We start from the raw sequence: 15,566 nt of genomic DNA, 5'->3' as shown, positions 1-15,566 counted from the left end.
CCCTGCCACTGAACCTTTTATCCAGGCAGCTTTAGGAGGAGAGTGGATGTCCCCTGTCCCCTGGGGCAGCAGGAGAGCTCAGCTGGGGAGGGAACTCCGAGAGATCTGTGCACCCCCAGGTGAGCCACACGTGCCACAGCAGGTGAGCCACACGTGCCACACATTTATTACCAGGTGATGCCACACGTGCCAGGGCAGGTGATGCCACAGGTTCTCCTGGAGGTGCGAGGGTGGGAACAGGAGCAGACACAGCACTGAGCTCCCACCCTGGGGTTTCTCCCTTGGAAGGATGAGGATGGGCAGCAGGAGCAGCCCCGAGCTCCCACCCTGGGGCTTCTCCCTTTGTCCCCACCGTCCCCTCCTGCATCCCGGCCCGCGGGGACAGGGGACAGCGGAGGGACAGAGCAGTTCAGCGCCCCGGGAGGCGGCGGGACCTCGCCCTGGGCTCCCGGGCAGGGAGCGGGACCAGCCCCGGTAGATGGCAGACGGGGCCGGCGCTGGGAAACCCGACACTGTCAGACACTCCCCGAGCGGGCAGGGGCCGAGCAGGAACCAGGAAACGGGAGCCGGGCCGGGCACGGGGCGCTCGGGCTCCGCGGGGCAGCGGCTCCCATGGGGAACCTGTGCGGCTGCGGGCGGCCCTGGTGAGTGCGGGGCCCCGCGGGGCTGGGGGTGTGAGCCCTGTGCCGGGCCGGCCGGGGCTCCGGGCGCTGCACCTGGCCGGGCAGGGACACGGGAGCGCGGGGACAGCTGTCTGGAGCGCGACAGGACCGGGACAGTCGGGGGTTTGTCACATCCCGGCCCGACAGTTCGGGAGGCGCAGCCGCCCGCAGTGGGAAGGAGCTGCTGGAAATCGCTGTTCTCGTGTCAGCGCTGCCCGGCCCGGCACACACCACAGTGGCACTTTGAGGGGTCCCTGTCTGTGTCTGTTTGAGGAGTCCCTGGGTCCCTTTAAGGGCTCCCTGGCTCCTTTTGAGGAGTCCCTGTTGTTTCTTTGGGGGGTCCTGTGTCCCTTTGAGGAGTCCCTGTGTCCCTTTGAGGGGTTCTGGGTCCCTTTGAGAGATCCCTGGGTCCCTTTGGGGGGAGTCCTTGTGTCCCTTTGAGGTGTCCCTGTGTCCCTTTGGGGGGGGGGGGTCCCTGTGTCCCTTTGAGGAGTCTTTGTGTCCCTTTGAGGGATCCCTGTGTCCCTTTGGGGGATCCCTGTTGTCTCTTTGAGGAGTCCCTGAATCCCTTTGAGGGGTCCCTGGGTCTCTTTGAGGGATCTCTGTGTCCCTTTAAAGGATACCTGTGTCCCTTTAAGGAGTCCCTGTGTCCCTTTTGAGGGTCCCTGTGTCCCTTTAAGGGGGCTCTGTGTCCCTTTGAGGGGTCCCTGGGTCCCTTTAAGGGGTTCCTTGGTCCCTTTGAGGGGTCTCTGAATCCCTTTAAGGAGTCCCTGAATCACTTTGAGGGGTCTTGGGTCCCTTTGAGGAGTCCCCGTGTCCCTTTGGGGGGTCCCTGGGTCTCTTTGAGGGCTCCCTGTGTCCCTTTGAGAGGTCCCTGTGTCCCTTAGAGGGGTCCCTGTGTCCCTTTGAGAGGTCCCTGTGTCCCTTTGGGGGGTCCCTGTGTCCCTTAGAGGGGTTCTGTGTCCCTTTGGGGGGTCCCTGTGTCCCTTTGAGGGATCCCTGTGTCCCTTTGGGGGGTCCCTGGGTCTCTTTGAGGGCTCCCTGTGTCCCTTTGAGAGGTCCCTGTGTCCCTTAGAGGGGTTCTGTGTCCCTTTGGGGGGTCCCTGTGTCCCTTTGGGGGGTCCCTGTGTCCCTTAGAGGGGTTCTGTGTCCCTTTGGGGGGTCCCTGTGTCCCTTTGAGGGGTCCCAGCCGCCCCTGTGCTGGCTGAGCCCCCCGTCCTGCCCCCAGCCGTGCCAGCCCCTGTCCCCTGTGCCTGCGGGGGTTGATTGACCGCGGGGAAATCCCGGGCGCGTTGTTGGGATGCTGCGGCTCCTTCCCCTGTGGGGACAGTGTCACTGTGATCCCTCCTGGCCCTGCCCCTCCTGCTCGCAGGGAAAGGCCTCCCCCGCTGCCAGGCTGGAATATTTTCACCTCTGGGCTGGAATATTTTCCTCTCTGCGAGGGGAAGAGCCGTGAACATCATCAGGTGGAGCTCTGAGGACGTTCTGCTTCCGACGCTGCAGTTTGTTGAAAGGGGGAGAAATTAATCCGGTTTTTAATGATTCCAAGAGGGCACAGCATCACCTAGTGGAGGAGAGCTCAGGGCTGGGGACACCGGGGTTCTTCTGAGCCCTGAGGAGTTTGCGATTTAGGAACAGGAGATGAAGGTGGAGGGCTGGTCACCCACCCAAACTCCCATTTTTAATGTCCTCTCCCCCGTGGCAGAGGGTAAATGAGGCACCCGGGGCACAGCAGGCCAGGGCTCCATCAAGGCTGCCTGGGGCACACTCTGAGGTCTCTAAAGAAAAGCTGTCACAGCAGATTTATTCTGTCTGGGGAGTTATTGATGAGGGAATTGTGTCCCCGGGTCGGGGCAGGCCCCAGGCTCTCCCCACTGAAGTGGCACCAAAGTGTGCAAAAACAGGGAAAGCTGCCCAAACCTGGGCCCAGGAGTGTGTGGGGCAGGAATGAGGAGTGTGTGGGGCAGGAACCAGGACTGTGTAGGGCAGAGATCAGGACTGTGTGCGGCAGGAATCAATCAGGACTGTGTGGGGCAGGAATCAGGATTATGTGGGGCAGGAATCAATCAAGACTGTGTGGGGCAGGAATCAGGACTGTGGGGTAGGAATCAGGACTGTGTGGGGCAGGAATGAGGATTGTGTGGGGCAGGAATCAGGAGTGTGGGGCAGGAATCAGGATTATGTGGGGCAGGAACCAGGATTGTGTGGGGCGGGAATCAGGACTGTGGGGTAGGAATCAGGACTGTGTGGGGCAGGAATGAGGATTGTGTGGGGCAGGAATCAGGAGTGTGGGGCAGGAACCAGGGTGGCCTTGTCTCGGGGACACAGGAGGCAGCAGTGTGGCAGCAGGGCTGTGGGTGCTGCCCTGGAGAATTTCTCAGCCCAGGAGTTCCAACACGTCTGACCTGCTTTGGGGAGCAGGGGAGAGGTTTCCCTGCTCCCATTTCCCTGTCACCGGTGTCCCCATTCCCGGGGAGGTGCCTGGCTGTGATCACCCTGCAGACAGGAATAGCACAGCCCACACAGAGCCTGCAATGTCCCTGAACAGAGGGAATGCCAGCCCTGCTGGGTCTGCCAGCACACAGGGGAGGGACCCCGCTGCTTCTGCCTCTGGAGGTGCTGCTTTGGTGAAATCCTCCAGGCCTGAGCGCTGGGGACAAGGGAAGTGCCTCTAAATCCGCTGGTTTAGTGAAATCCTCCGTGCCTGAGTACTGGGAGCAAGGGAAATGCCTCTAAAGGTGCTGGTTTGGTGAAATCCTCCGTGCCTGAGTACTGGGAGGGAGGGAAGTGCCCTGGCACACAAATCTGGGCAAAGAGGAGACACTGCAGAGGGGAGGAGGAGGCTGTGAGAGCCCCACCAAGGGGTGCTGTGAGTTAACCCCCAAATTCCCGGGGAGAACCCCCCAGATTTTGCCTGTGGAGGGCTGGAGGTGCCCCTGTGGAGCCTTGGCCAGCCTGCCTTGCCCAGAGCTGCCTTTAAGCCAGGCCTGGTTAATCATTACTGGCCATTCCTGAGCCCTGTGCTGCATTCCTGGGGAATTTTGTTTTCCCACTGGAGTCCAGGGCACGGCTGCACGGGCTGTGAGCTGCCTGGGAGAGCTGGGCACAGCCCTGCCCGGGGCACTGCTCTGCTCCTGCCTGGCACACACAGCATTCTCTCCTCTCCTCTCCTCTCCTCTCCTCTCCTCTCCTCTCCTCTCCTCTCCTCTCCTCTCCTCTCCTCTCCTCTCCTCTCCTCTCCTCTCCTCTCCTCTCCTCTCCTCTCCTCTCCTCTCCTCTCCTCTCCTCTCCTCTCCTCTCCTCTCCTCTCCTCTCCTCTCCTCTCCTCTCCTCTCCTCTCCTCCCCAGCCCCCTGAGTGTGACATTTCCTCTGTGCACCTGTCCCCGGGGGGGACACAGTCCCCTGTGCCAGGCCCAGCCTGCAGGAGCTCAGCTCCAGGCTCTGTTGTTCCAGCTGGGATGGGTTTGGCTCCTGTCCTCTCCTGGAGCAGATCTTGTCTCTCTCTGGTCACACAGGTAGAGCTGAGGGGAGGGTTTGGCTTGGCCCACAGCGAGGGCGAAGCTGGTTTGGGTTGGTTCTGCTCTGAGTGGCCAAGTGAGAAGAGAAGTGTCTGAAGCCTTCAGCCCCAGCTGCTCCCTGGGCAGGGGGGACAAGGCTCAGGAGTGGGGCTGGCACAGCAGCTGAGCCCAGAACAAGGGGCTGGTGCCAGCTGGGACCCTGTGCCTGGAGCTGAGCTGTGGAAATGGAGCTGCAAAGCTCCAGGCAGAGGAGTTCTCTGACACTGTTTTACACCACAACGACACAGACTCTGAACTTCAGGAGGCTGAAAATGACTCCTTTATTTCTGGGCTGTGTCTCCCTTTTATCCCATTTCACACAGACCAATTGGATTGGTGACACAAAGACAAACCTCTTCACTCCCATTGGTCAGAGCAGAGGGACAGCAAGGAGAAGTCCCTCCTGGGGAAAGGAATGAATAACAAAGTTACAGTTACAAAACCATTTCTCCTGTTTACAGAAAATTCCCTGGGAAAAGAATTTCAGAAAACCAAAACATCTCAGGCACGGAACCAGGGCTACAGTTCTCATTGCTGGGGATGCTGCTGGGACAGGAGGGCGGGCAGGGAGAGCTGGGGGAGGCTGTGGGGTGAGCTGGGAGTGTCCCAGGAGGAGGAAACTCATCCCCACACCTTCCCTTTGGACATTTCCCCTGCAGGAGTCACTCAGGCTCGGGTGTGGCTCTTTGCTGGCTCTCCCTGGGCCTGTCCCGCTCTGTGATGGCCCAGGGGTGGTTTGTGATGGGGTTTTGGGAGGGCAGAGGTTTGGGGTTTTCAGGGCTGATGTGAAATCTCTCTGATTGCAGGAAGTGCCCTTCGCCTTTCAAAAGGAAGAAAGAGAAGCAAGGTGAGGATGTGGGGCATTGCTTTGGAGGTGGAGTGACAGAGGGAGGTGACACCAGTGCCTCAGTCTCCCACACTCTTTTTGTACTTAAGAGACCTTTGAGGCAGTATTTCTTTAAGTTTTAAAGCAAGGAGTGGGCTGTGCCACGGGGTTTGGCAAGGGGAGGGAGGGGACCTCAGCAGTGCCTTTAAAATGACCAAGTCCCACCTGAGAACACTCCCAAGTGCTCTCCAGCCGAGCAGGGGCTGCATCCCCCTCCTGCAGGAGCTGCAGGCTCTGACAGCACTGCCCACAATAAAGGGCATTCCTCAGACCGTGTCCTGTGCCCTTTGGACTGTGCTGGGCAAAACATGTTTGCCAGGCAGCAGAGGGGATAACAAAGTTAAAAGTGGCTCTGACTCCTCCGAGGGCTGACAAGGAGCTCTCTGTGCTGAGTCTGTGGGTCCTGCCAAGAGCTCTGCTGTCCACAGCCTGCTGGCAGCCTGGGAAACCTTATTTTTCCCCAAAGAAACAAGCTCAGGCTTTCTTCTTGCAGGCATCAGGCCTGAGGGAGCCAGATGAGGTGGAAATCTGATTTGTGCCCAGTGGGGAGAGCCCACGGGCCAACACAGCATTGCTGCATCCCAGTTTTTATTTGCCCAAAACAAACTGTTCTAAGCTGACCTCCTGTTGTTTCTGTTGCAGGAGCTAATGTGAGGCATGAGACTCAACAGCAGCAGCCTGGCAGGAAGGTAAATATCTTGCCAGAGGGATTTTTCCTAAGTGTGTGTTGAGGAGACAGAGCTGCCCTGAGCTCCATGGGCTGAGTGGACACAGGACAAAATTGACAGCCATGAATCCTCTCATGCTGTGCAGCCTCTGAAGTGTCCATGGCTTTTTTTTCCACATGGTTTTTTTTTTGCTCCTGAAGTGCAGTGGGAGAATCCCAGAATCCCAGAATCAATCACAGAATCCCAGAATCAATTCCCCAGAATGACAGAATCCCAGAATCCCAAAACCTAGAATGACAGATTCCCAGAATCCCACAATCCCAGAATCACTGAGTCACAGGATCACAGAATCACCAGGTTGGAAGAGACCTTCAAGGTCATCAAGTCCAACCCAGCCCTGACACCTCAACTAAACCCTGGCACCGAGTGCCACATCCAGTCTGTCCTTAAACACATCCAGGGATGGTGACTCTACCCTGGGCAGACCATCCCAGTACTTTATCACCCTCTCTGTAAAAAGCTTTTCCCTGATATCCAATCTGTGTTTCCCTTGGTGCAGCTTGAGGCTGTGTCCTCTCATTCTGCCTGTAAAAAGAGACCAGCCCCAGCTGACCACAACTTTACAACCACCTCTCAGGGAGTTGTAGAGAGTGATCAGGTCAGCCCTGAGTCTCCTTTTCTCCAGGCTCCTTTTCTCCAGGCTGAACACCCCGAGCTCCCTGAATCCTGCAGTGCCAGCGGGCAGCTGCTGCTGGGGGCACTGAGGAGCAGCACAGGGACCTGAGTTCCCAGAGCTTTTTTTTCATCTCCCCAAAGGTCCCCACATACGAAGACGTCCCAGATGTCCCTGTGTATGCCACGGTGAGGCAGCCCAAGGGGGTGCAGCAGGAGGAGAACATCCACTACGCCGACATCCAGGTGTTCTCCAAGGCGCGCGAGCGCTCGGCGGCCGAGGTGAAGAGCCTGCAGCTGCAGAACGCCACCGAGTATGCCACCCTCAACTTCCCCAGGGCCAGGCTGAAGTATGACAGCAAAAACGGGACCTTGGTCTAAGAGGCCGGGCTGGCCTCGTCCTCCTCCTCCAGCAGGAAAAGGAGTTCTCAGCTGTTGGTGCAGGGGAAGCTCACGGACCCTCTGAGGGTTTGGGGAGGCTGCGGCTCCCACCTCAGACATTCTCACTGAGGATGTTTCCCCATCTGATTCTGCTGGCAAAAAACACCTCCTCCCCTCTGAGGAGCTGCCCCTGGAGGTGGCAGCTTGTCTCCTGCCAGCCCTGTGAGGCTGGTGAAGGCTCAGGGCTGCAGGGAGGGAATCCTGCACTCCAGTCCCTGATGTGGCACAGCCCCAGCCCAGCGCTGGCTTTGGGAATTCAGGGATTCAGGAATCCAGCAATCCAGGACTAAAGGGAGGTTTTGGTGCAGGGTTTCATGCCAGTGTTAAAGCTCTGAGTGCGCAGAGTGACTCGTGGGTGGTGCTGAGAGCAGAGGAGACCTTCAGCAGGGTGTGTCTCCTTCCAGCAGCTGCCAGGCCCTGTGTGTGTCCCCTTCCCCTAAAATCAGTGTTCTACACCAAGCACAGCACCTGGCAGCCAGAAATGCAGGGTTAGGAGGGGCACAGAGCAATTCCTGTCACTGCTGGGCTGCTCAGAGGTGCATCCTCACTCCTCTCTGCAAACAAGTGAGGGCTGAGCTCCGGCTCTGACTGGAAGTCAAACAAGGGAAATTTGGCAATTTAGCTACAAATCACTTCCTGTATTTAGGGCAGTTCTCAGAGTCCTGCAGCTGCCTGGGATACTGGGAATGAATCTGGGCAGCTCCAGAGAGGACTTTGGACTTTGCCTCCACGTTTTCCTCGTTTTGTTCTGGTTATAAACCCCGGTGACACAGAGCACACACACGTGGGGTTATCAGCTCCACCTCTGAGAACCCGTGTCTGGATTTCTAACAGCATCAATAATTCAGTGTAGCAGTGGCCCAAAGGGCTTCTGCCTCTGGGCAGCCCTGGCAGGGCACCAGGGCTCCCCAAGCACCAAACCCAGGCACCAAACTCAGGCCTGGCACCTCCTGCTCCTCAGCCGTGGCCTGCAGGGCACATTGTGGTGCCTTTTATAAACACACAGAACTCTGCATTTTATAACTCAGCTGGGTGTGGAAAGCACCGAGGAGTTCCTGCTCGTGGTGACAAATGAAGCTGCTCCGGGCTGTGCTTGCCGAGGTGGAAGTGTTTGAGGACCAATCCTCCAGGTGTTCTGCGTGTTCTCCTGCGTGCCCCTGGAATGGTTCTTTATCTCCCGTTCCCACACCGCCCTGGGGGCTGTTCTGGAGAGGCAGCTCATCCCAGAGACAATTCCGTGCTCCCGTCCCGGTGATTTTTCCCGAGGTTTTCCACGGGGAATTGTGGAAGCCGCGTGTTCTGCCACAGGGATTTTCCTGCAGGACTCGGGTTTGCACTGAATGTTAAAAGCTCCTGCACTCCCCGCGGTGGCCACGCGTGCCGAGCGAGTGTTGACGTGCCATTAAAGATGCAATATTTACTTTTAAGCGATAAATCCGCGCTCTGGGCGAGGCTCTGCGGGGCTGGGGGGACACGCAGGGTCCCGCTCTCGGGCGGCGATGCGGGGCTGGGCTGGGCAAAGGCTTCCCGAGCTGGCTCCGATCCCAGTCCCCATCCCCATCCCCATCCCGGCCCCCGGTCCCGGGGCGGAGCCAGCGCCATCCCGCCCCCGTTCCCACGGCAACCGGGGACGCGCACCGGGAGCAGGTATGGCCGGAGGTGCGGGTCCCGTACTCCCATCGCATCCCACCTCGCCCCATCCCATCCCATCCCTTTCCATCCCACCTCTCCCTGTCCCATCTCACCCCATCCCACCTCGCCCCATTCTTCTCACCCCATTCCACCTCATTTCACCATCCCACCCCATCCCACCTCTATCTGCCCGATCCCATCCCACCCCCCCGCTGTGTGTCCCCATTTCTCCCGTGGCACCCCACCCCCAGCACTCCCCCCCCCCCCCCCCAGCACTGCCCTGCTCCCATTCCTGTGCCTGTTCCCCACATTCCCATCCCACAGCCCATCCCAGCCCTGCTCCTGGGTATCCCCGTGCTCCAGACACTGTCCCACCCAACACAATCCCATCCATCCCATGGATCCAATCCCATCCCATCTCATGGATGCCATCCCACCCAACCCCATCCCATCCCACTCATCCCATCCCATCCCATCCCATCCCATCCCATCCCATCCCATCCCATCCCACTCATCCCATCCATCCCATCCCATCCCATCCATCCCATCCCATCCATCCCATCCCATCCCATCCATCCCATCCCATGGATCCCATCCCATCCATCCCATCCCATCCATCCCATCCCATCCATCCCATCCCATCCATCCCATCCCATCCCATCCCATCCCATCCCATCCCATCCCATCCCACTCATCCCATCCCATCCCATCCCATCCCATCCCATCCCATCCATCCCATCCCATGGATCCCACCCCATCCCATTTCCATTGGCTCAGGTCCTCGATGGATTTGTTTTCCCCCCAGGTTTGGGGCTGCTGGACCCTCCCCTGGCTCTGAGGTGACCCAGGATGGGGACCCTGATGGGCACGGTGCCCTGTCACCCCCCGCGGCCTCCTGCACCCTCTGTGAGTGCCCAGCAGCCTTTCCTGTGTCCTTTCTGTCCCTTCTGGGTGCCCCGCGGGGACTTTGGGACGGGTGGCACGAGGGCAGCAGTGGCTTCAAGGAGCTCTTTGGGTTATTGCTGCAGCCACGGCCCCACAAACCCCGCGGGTGAACTCCTACACCAGGAACTCTTGTGGTTTTTATCCCCCAAGCCCAATTTTAGTGACCAGGAGGGTGCAAGGACAAGGGTCGGGGCCATGCTGGAAGCGGCCAGGAGGTGGCAATGCCACCAACAGAAGTGTCACCACCCCGGGCTGGGCAGGGAGGTCACTGACCCGGAGCTGGGCTGGGACAGCCTCGGGATAGCCTGGCCCCGGTGGGTTTGGAATCACCGGGGAGATGAAGCCTTTGAGAAATTCGGGGTCAGTTCTGGAGCATCACCCCTGTTAGTGATGAGGCTTCTGGCAAAAGTAGCTTTAAAAGGCACCTTTGGGGTAAAACTGTCAGGAAAACACAACTCCTGCCACGAGCAGCTGGGAATGTGTCACCAGATGGACACTGAAGGATCACACTCACTCCTTCGGGTTGTGAGACGAGAAAGAAAAAAGTTTATTTTTAAGTTCAGAGTTTAAATAGAATTTGGACTTTGAGCAGCGATTGAGGGATGAGGTTGACACCTCTGACCTCACTGGTGAAACCAAAAGTCCATCAATTTGTCCTTCCCCCTGGAAAAGAATGTATTAATTACAAACATCACTCTTTGTTTATGTTACAATGCATGAAAACTCCAGTACAGAAATACAAAAACATCAGAAGACTGAAAAATGGGGGTGACAGAAATGTCAGACTGAAACACAAAGTGGAACTCAAATTTTAAAAGTTATTTTCGGCCCCATCACCCACCCCAGCCTGGTTTGTGTCCCCAAATGGACAGAAGGTGGCTCAGCACATCCAATTCAGGCAGAGATAAGAAACCTCCTGCAGAAGCAAATCTTTGATGAAAAAATCCCTGAGCAGGACTGTACCTGAGCCTGGCAGGGAAAGGAGAACATTTGGAACATTCTGCCTTTGCTGGGGACAGGAGGGGGCTCTGCCAGAGGGAAATGGGATGAAAGGGACCCCCTGGATCCCAAACTTCAGTCCCAGCTCTTCTTGTCTGACCCAAAAATCTCAGTATCCTTCCTTCTTCTATTACAAATCCTCTAAAATGTAAAAATCAGGGGGTAAATATATATAACATTATAAATATAAATACCTGTGATAAATTATTAGTCAAGGATGAAAGGGAGCCCCTGGATGATCCCAGACTTCACTCCCAGCTCTTCTTGTCTGACCCAAAAATCTCAGCATCCTTCCCGTTTTATTACAAATCCTCTAAAATGTAAAAAATCAGGTGGTAAATATACATAATGCAATAAATATAAACACATGTAATAGATTATTAGTCAATAAGGGCATTTTAAACTCCACAGTGGAAGCTCAGAGTGTGTTTTGTTGGTTTTTCCCCCAAAATTAGGTCACTTTTTTGTCTCACGGGGGAACCACTTGGTCTTCCCACAAAATTTTATTGGAATTGCACCGGCATAAGCTACTCAATTGCATTTAAAAAATAAAAAAAATGGGTTAAATATTTATTTAATGGCATTTTAAAGCTCAAAAGTCAACGGGATCAGGGGAGCAGCTCCAGCTTACAAGGCTTTGAGCAAAGCCTGGCTGTAATCTCTTGTTTTGCTTAACAGATGTGGCATTAGAATGGATGAAAACATCAAAAATCTCCACTCCCAGGGAATGATGAAAAGCAGGGAGAGTGAACACGAATGATTTAAAACCTCCTCCTTTTGGGTTGCCTACAGAGGGGAGTGACCTGTTGCTCCTCTCTCTCAGTGTTTTAGCTAAAATGGTGAAATTATAAATTATACCATTGATTTTTCCTCGGGATGCTTCAATACTTAGATAGGGGGGAAAAAATGCTTGGTTTTAAATGTGTGTCACACTTAGAAAGGCCTGGTGAGGTATTTTGGGGGTCGGTGCTGGCAGTGGAGGGGCTTTCACCCACTCGGGTTTTATTTTCCCTTTTATTTTTCCCCCCCTCCCGGGCGGTTCCTGTAAGGTGACACCGGCCTGGGGAGCACCGGGGATATCCGAGACTCATTTCTGTGATGGGGGAGATCATTCATGTCATTGATGGGAGAACGAGCTGGGGGCTGTGGTTAATGCTTTGAACTTTTGCTCTCGGGTTTGGTGGGGTTTTTTTTTTTTTGTTTTTTTTTTTTTTTTTTTTTGTTTTTTTTTGTTTTTTTTTTTTGTTTTTTTTTTTTTTTGTTTTGGGTTTTTTTGTGTGTGTGGTTTTGTGTGTATGTGTATGTGTTTGGTGTGGTTTTGGTTGGGTTTTTTTGGTTTGTTTTTGGGTTTTTTTGGGGGGGTGTTGTTGAGTGGGTTTTTTTGCCTTTTTTTTTTTTGGTGGGTTTTTTTTTTTTTCTTGTTTATTTTGTTTTTTGGAGTTTTGTTTGTTTGTTTTTGTTTTTGTTTTTTTTTTTGGTTTTGTTTTGCTTGGGTTTTTTTGGTGAGTTTTTTGTTTGGTTGGTTTGGTTTTTGGGTGGGTTTTTTGTTTGTTTTGGGGGGTTTTTCTGATGTTTTTGTTTGTTTGTTTTGTTTTGTTTGATGTATTTTTCCCTCCCACTCGAAAAACTCAATGTTCAAACCTGCAAACCTCGCAGGCGCCGTGGCCTGGCCCGCAGCTTCCTGTGCCTGCAGAGCGACCTTCTCCCTTCTCTCGGGCATCTCCTCCTCCTCCTCTGTACCCCACACCCAGCACAGCTCCGTGTGCACGGCGAGTTTGAAAAATCCCAAAATCCCATTTACATTTACACAGCGGCTTTGGGGCGGGACATACATACACATATACATATATATATATATATATAATATATATATAATTTTTATTATTATTATTTTTTTTTTTTTTTTTTTTTTTTTTTTTTTTTTTTTTTTTTTTTTTTTTTTTTTTTTTGTGGCTGGAAATGAGTTTCAGATGTCTGGGGTTTTTTTTTCTCCCCGCGCCTGCATCTGGTCAAGCCGCGGCGTTGCCGTGACAACCGAGTGCCATCCCCGCTCCCTCCTCCCCCGGGCCGAGCATGGAGCATGCCCAAAGCCCCGAGCCCAAAGCCGGCTCAGCTCAGCTCTGCCCGGGCCGCAGATGGGACCATGAGCGCCCTTCCCCGGGAGCCGCCGCCCTTTGTGCTGCCGGGGGCCAGCAGGGACAGCGGGGACAGCGGGGACAGCGGGGACAGCGGGGACAGCAGCCCCTGAGCCCCGCCCGCCGCCCGGGACCATGCTCGCCTGCCTGGCCAGGGGCAATGTGCTGGATTTCCTTCAGGAGGGTTTCACCGAGGTAAAACCGCCTCCCCCGGGCTCTCCCGGGATGGTTTGGGGTAGCATTGTTGCGTTCTCGGTGTTTTGTGGGGTAGAAAACTCAGCGAGGTTCGTCCCCGAGCTCTCCCGGGATGGTTTTGGGGTAGGATTGTTGTGTTTTCGGTGTTTTGTGGGGTGGAAAATGGGGGAAACCAGCGAGGTTGTTGCCCGGCAGGAGTTGGGTGAGGAGTTCGGGGCCGGTTTTCCGGGCGGGTTTGTGCTCCGGGATAACATTCCCGCTGTCCGGTCAGTGACGGGAACTGCCGGGGCTTTGGGGCGCGTTTGGGGTGTGAACTCTGCCCCTCTCCGGGATGTGCCGTGTCCGCGGGTGAGACTGCTGGGGGGGCTCGGGTTTGTCGGGAGAGCCTCACAAAGGGCCGCTTTGGGGTTTTTTCCCCCCCATCTTTTCCTGTAAATTGAACCCGCAGGGGGCTGGAGTTCAGCTCGGTCGGGGAAATGTAATTTTCAAAGTGTTCTTTATTCGCCTTTCCTGCTGGGAGAGAGATGAACTGTAGAATAAGGAACTCCAGGGCTGGGAGTCCTGTGGCTGTGTGGGGAGTGCGGTGGGACTTCCCTCTTTAGGGGGCACAAAAATGAGTTTTTTTGGATATTTACGGTCTCAGTAATGCCCACGCTGCTCCTGTGAGCTGAAAAGGAAGAAAAACTGTGGAGGATTTGCTGGAAGCACAGAGTGGCTGCTCTTTCATTTCTCACTCGGTCTCAGGGATCTTTTAGAGTTTGTGGGTTTTTTTAATTATTTATTCTTTCTTAGAGCGCAGAACTCAATTCTGTTTGGGGTTTGGGGGTTCCTCAGGCGGGCAGAGCTGGGGTGCTGCTCCTGCACGGCCCCGTTATGCACAGGAAAATGAATATTGCACAGACAAATGAACATTGCACAGGAAAATGAACATTTCGGGTCCCCGCCGGGCTCCCCAGCGGGAAAACCAGCCGGGGCCGAAAGCCGAGCCCGGCTCCCCTGGGATGGGGCTGGGGTCGCTCCATCCCCGCTCCCTGCAGGCTCGGGCTCGTTCTGGGCCAGCCCGGTCTGGCTTTACACGGAGCCCACACTCCCTGTGCTCCTCCTCAGTGACTGATTTATCAATGACAGGATTGGTGATGGGAGCGAAGCCCGGGGGCTCAGCTCAGCCTCACCCCGCGGGTTTTACCTGCGGCACAAACTTCCCTGTCCACAAAACCCGATCCGCGGGCTCTGCCTGCTCACACGGCCCAACAAAGGAGAACTAAAGTCACTTTAGCGAGGGCTGAGCGAGATTTGCCAAGGACGAGCAGCACAGCCCGAAAGGAGAGGGGAGCTCTGGGGTTCCAGCTGTGCTGTGATGATCCAGCTGTGAGTCCTGCCCGCCTGTGTTTGTTTAATTACAGAAATTACACAGGAATGACCGTGAGTGTCCCCGTCCCCAGGCTGACCCCAGCGCAGGGCGGTGACCCCACACGGCCAAGGGGCCAAGGGGGAGTTTCTTTTGTCCCCTCGCCTCCTTCCCCTCTGTCTCCCCATCCCTGAGCGAGGGCCACCCCAGCAGCTCAATTATCCCTAATTCGTGCAGCACCGCTGTCCTTCCTGCCCTGCTGCCTGCTCTGCTGCTCAGCTCAGGCTGTGAGGGATCCCATCCTGCCAAAGGCGCCCCTTTTCCCTTTTCCCCTTTCCCTTCCAGAGGGGAAACTCCTGCCTGTTCTGCTGCTCAGCTCAGGATATCAGGGATCACATCCTGCTAAAGGCGCCCCTCCATTGCTGAATTATCCCTTTATTTCCCTTTTTTCCCTTCCCTTCAGAGTCAGGGCCCTCTGGCGCTGTCACCTGCAGACATCTGAAGCCGGGATGGTTTTGTTTGATGCTGAGACGCAGCAAAGTCCCCCCCGCGGGCATTAAAGCCCCTCGTTAATGGCCTGCCCTGCCTCGGAGGTGTTTCCCTGCTGTTTGCGGGACTCCTCCCGCTCCCAAGGCAGATAAATAATTCACTCCCGCGGCTGGACGGGGCCCTGGGGATGTGAGGCTGCTAAAAGCAGGAGTTTATAATGAAAGGGAAGCACAGAGAGGGGTCTGACTGTCCATGTGGCCCCAGCCTGTTCCCCTCCTCGGGGAAATGCAGTTTATTTATGTGCTGACACTTCTGGCGGGTCTTGAAAACAGATGGGGCGCAGAGAAATGTGTCAGGAACGAGCCTGGCAGCCCCGAGCTGCATTTTAACAATAACTCACCTTCTCTTTTTCCAGCTGGAGGATCATTTCCCTCTGGCAAACGTAATTACGTGGCTGCCTGTGTGCAGTGAGTCATTGACAATAACTGTTTTCTCCCGGATCTTGTTGAACCAACAGCTCATCCCAGAGAGGACAGGGAGACTTTAAGGGCTCAGGCAGAGGTTGTTTGGAAAGCAGAGCCTCCCCACAAAGTGAAATGCAGAGTTACCTGCCCAGGAGGGGAAATCCCCCCACATTTCTGGGGTGGGAAGTGCTGCAGGGCTCTGTTCTGTCCCTCACTGCCTGTTCCATGGAATGTTTCCCTCCTGCTCAGCTCAGTGGGTAATTCCTGGGTTTTCCACACGTACAGCCCTTCTCCTTCCCCCTTCTTTGCCACACACTCTGGTGGGGTTGGTGCCCATTGGTAGGAAAATTAACCCACCAAAGGCAGAGGTTCATGTCCAAAAGGGAGACAGAGGAGTCCTTTGACTATATTCCAATAGAGGGAGAGGCCATGGGGCATTTTTCCTGGGGTTTCTCAGATTTTTTGAGGATTC

At 55.5% G+C, this 15,566-nt stretch overlaps 2 protein-coding genes across 4 annotated transcripts in view; both read left to right on the top strand.

Annotated features, from left to right (window-relative positions):
- The first annotated feature begins 198 nt into the window (after positions 1–198).
- Positions 199–8,310, top strand: LOC310918953 (uncharacterized protein C11orf52). Its single transcript, XM_083878003.1, is given in 5 exon segments — positions 199–572; positions 575–644; positions 5,027–5,067; positions 5,749–5,795; positions 6,591–8,310. Coding segments are annotated over 5 exon segments (489 nt in total). The 5' UTR covers positions 199–478; the 3' UTR covers positions 6,828–8,310.
- A 1,065-nt stretch (positions 8,311–9,375) lies between these two features.
- Positions 9,376–15,566, top strand: part of DIXDC1 (DIX domain containing 1) — a 30,469-nt gene continuing 24,278 nt past the window's right edge. The window contains exon 1 of one of the 3 annotated variants that reach the window (XM_083878031.1): positions 9,376–9,425. In XM_083878031.1, the coding sequence (XP_083734157.1) occupies positions 9,381–9,425 (45 nt within the window). In that variant the 5' untranslated portion in view covers positions 9,376–9,380. Of the gene's footprint in view, positions 9,426–11,414; positions 12,794–13,033; positions 13,060–15,566 lie in introns of those variants that run through there. The other 2 variants (XM_083878030.1, XM_083878032.1) reach the window with 2 other exon arrangements.

This window comes from Zosterops lateralis, assembly GCF_965231275.1.
Source record: "Zosterops lateralis genome assembly, chromosome: 25".
NCBI lineage: Eukaryota > Metazoa > Chordata > Aves > Passeriformes > Zosteropidae > Zosterops > Zosterops lateralis.
Note: the sequence above shows the minus strand (reverse complement) of the source record. Positions and strands in the feature narration are given on the sequence as shown.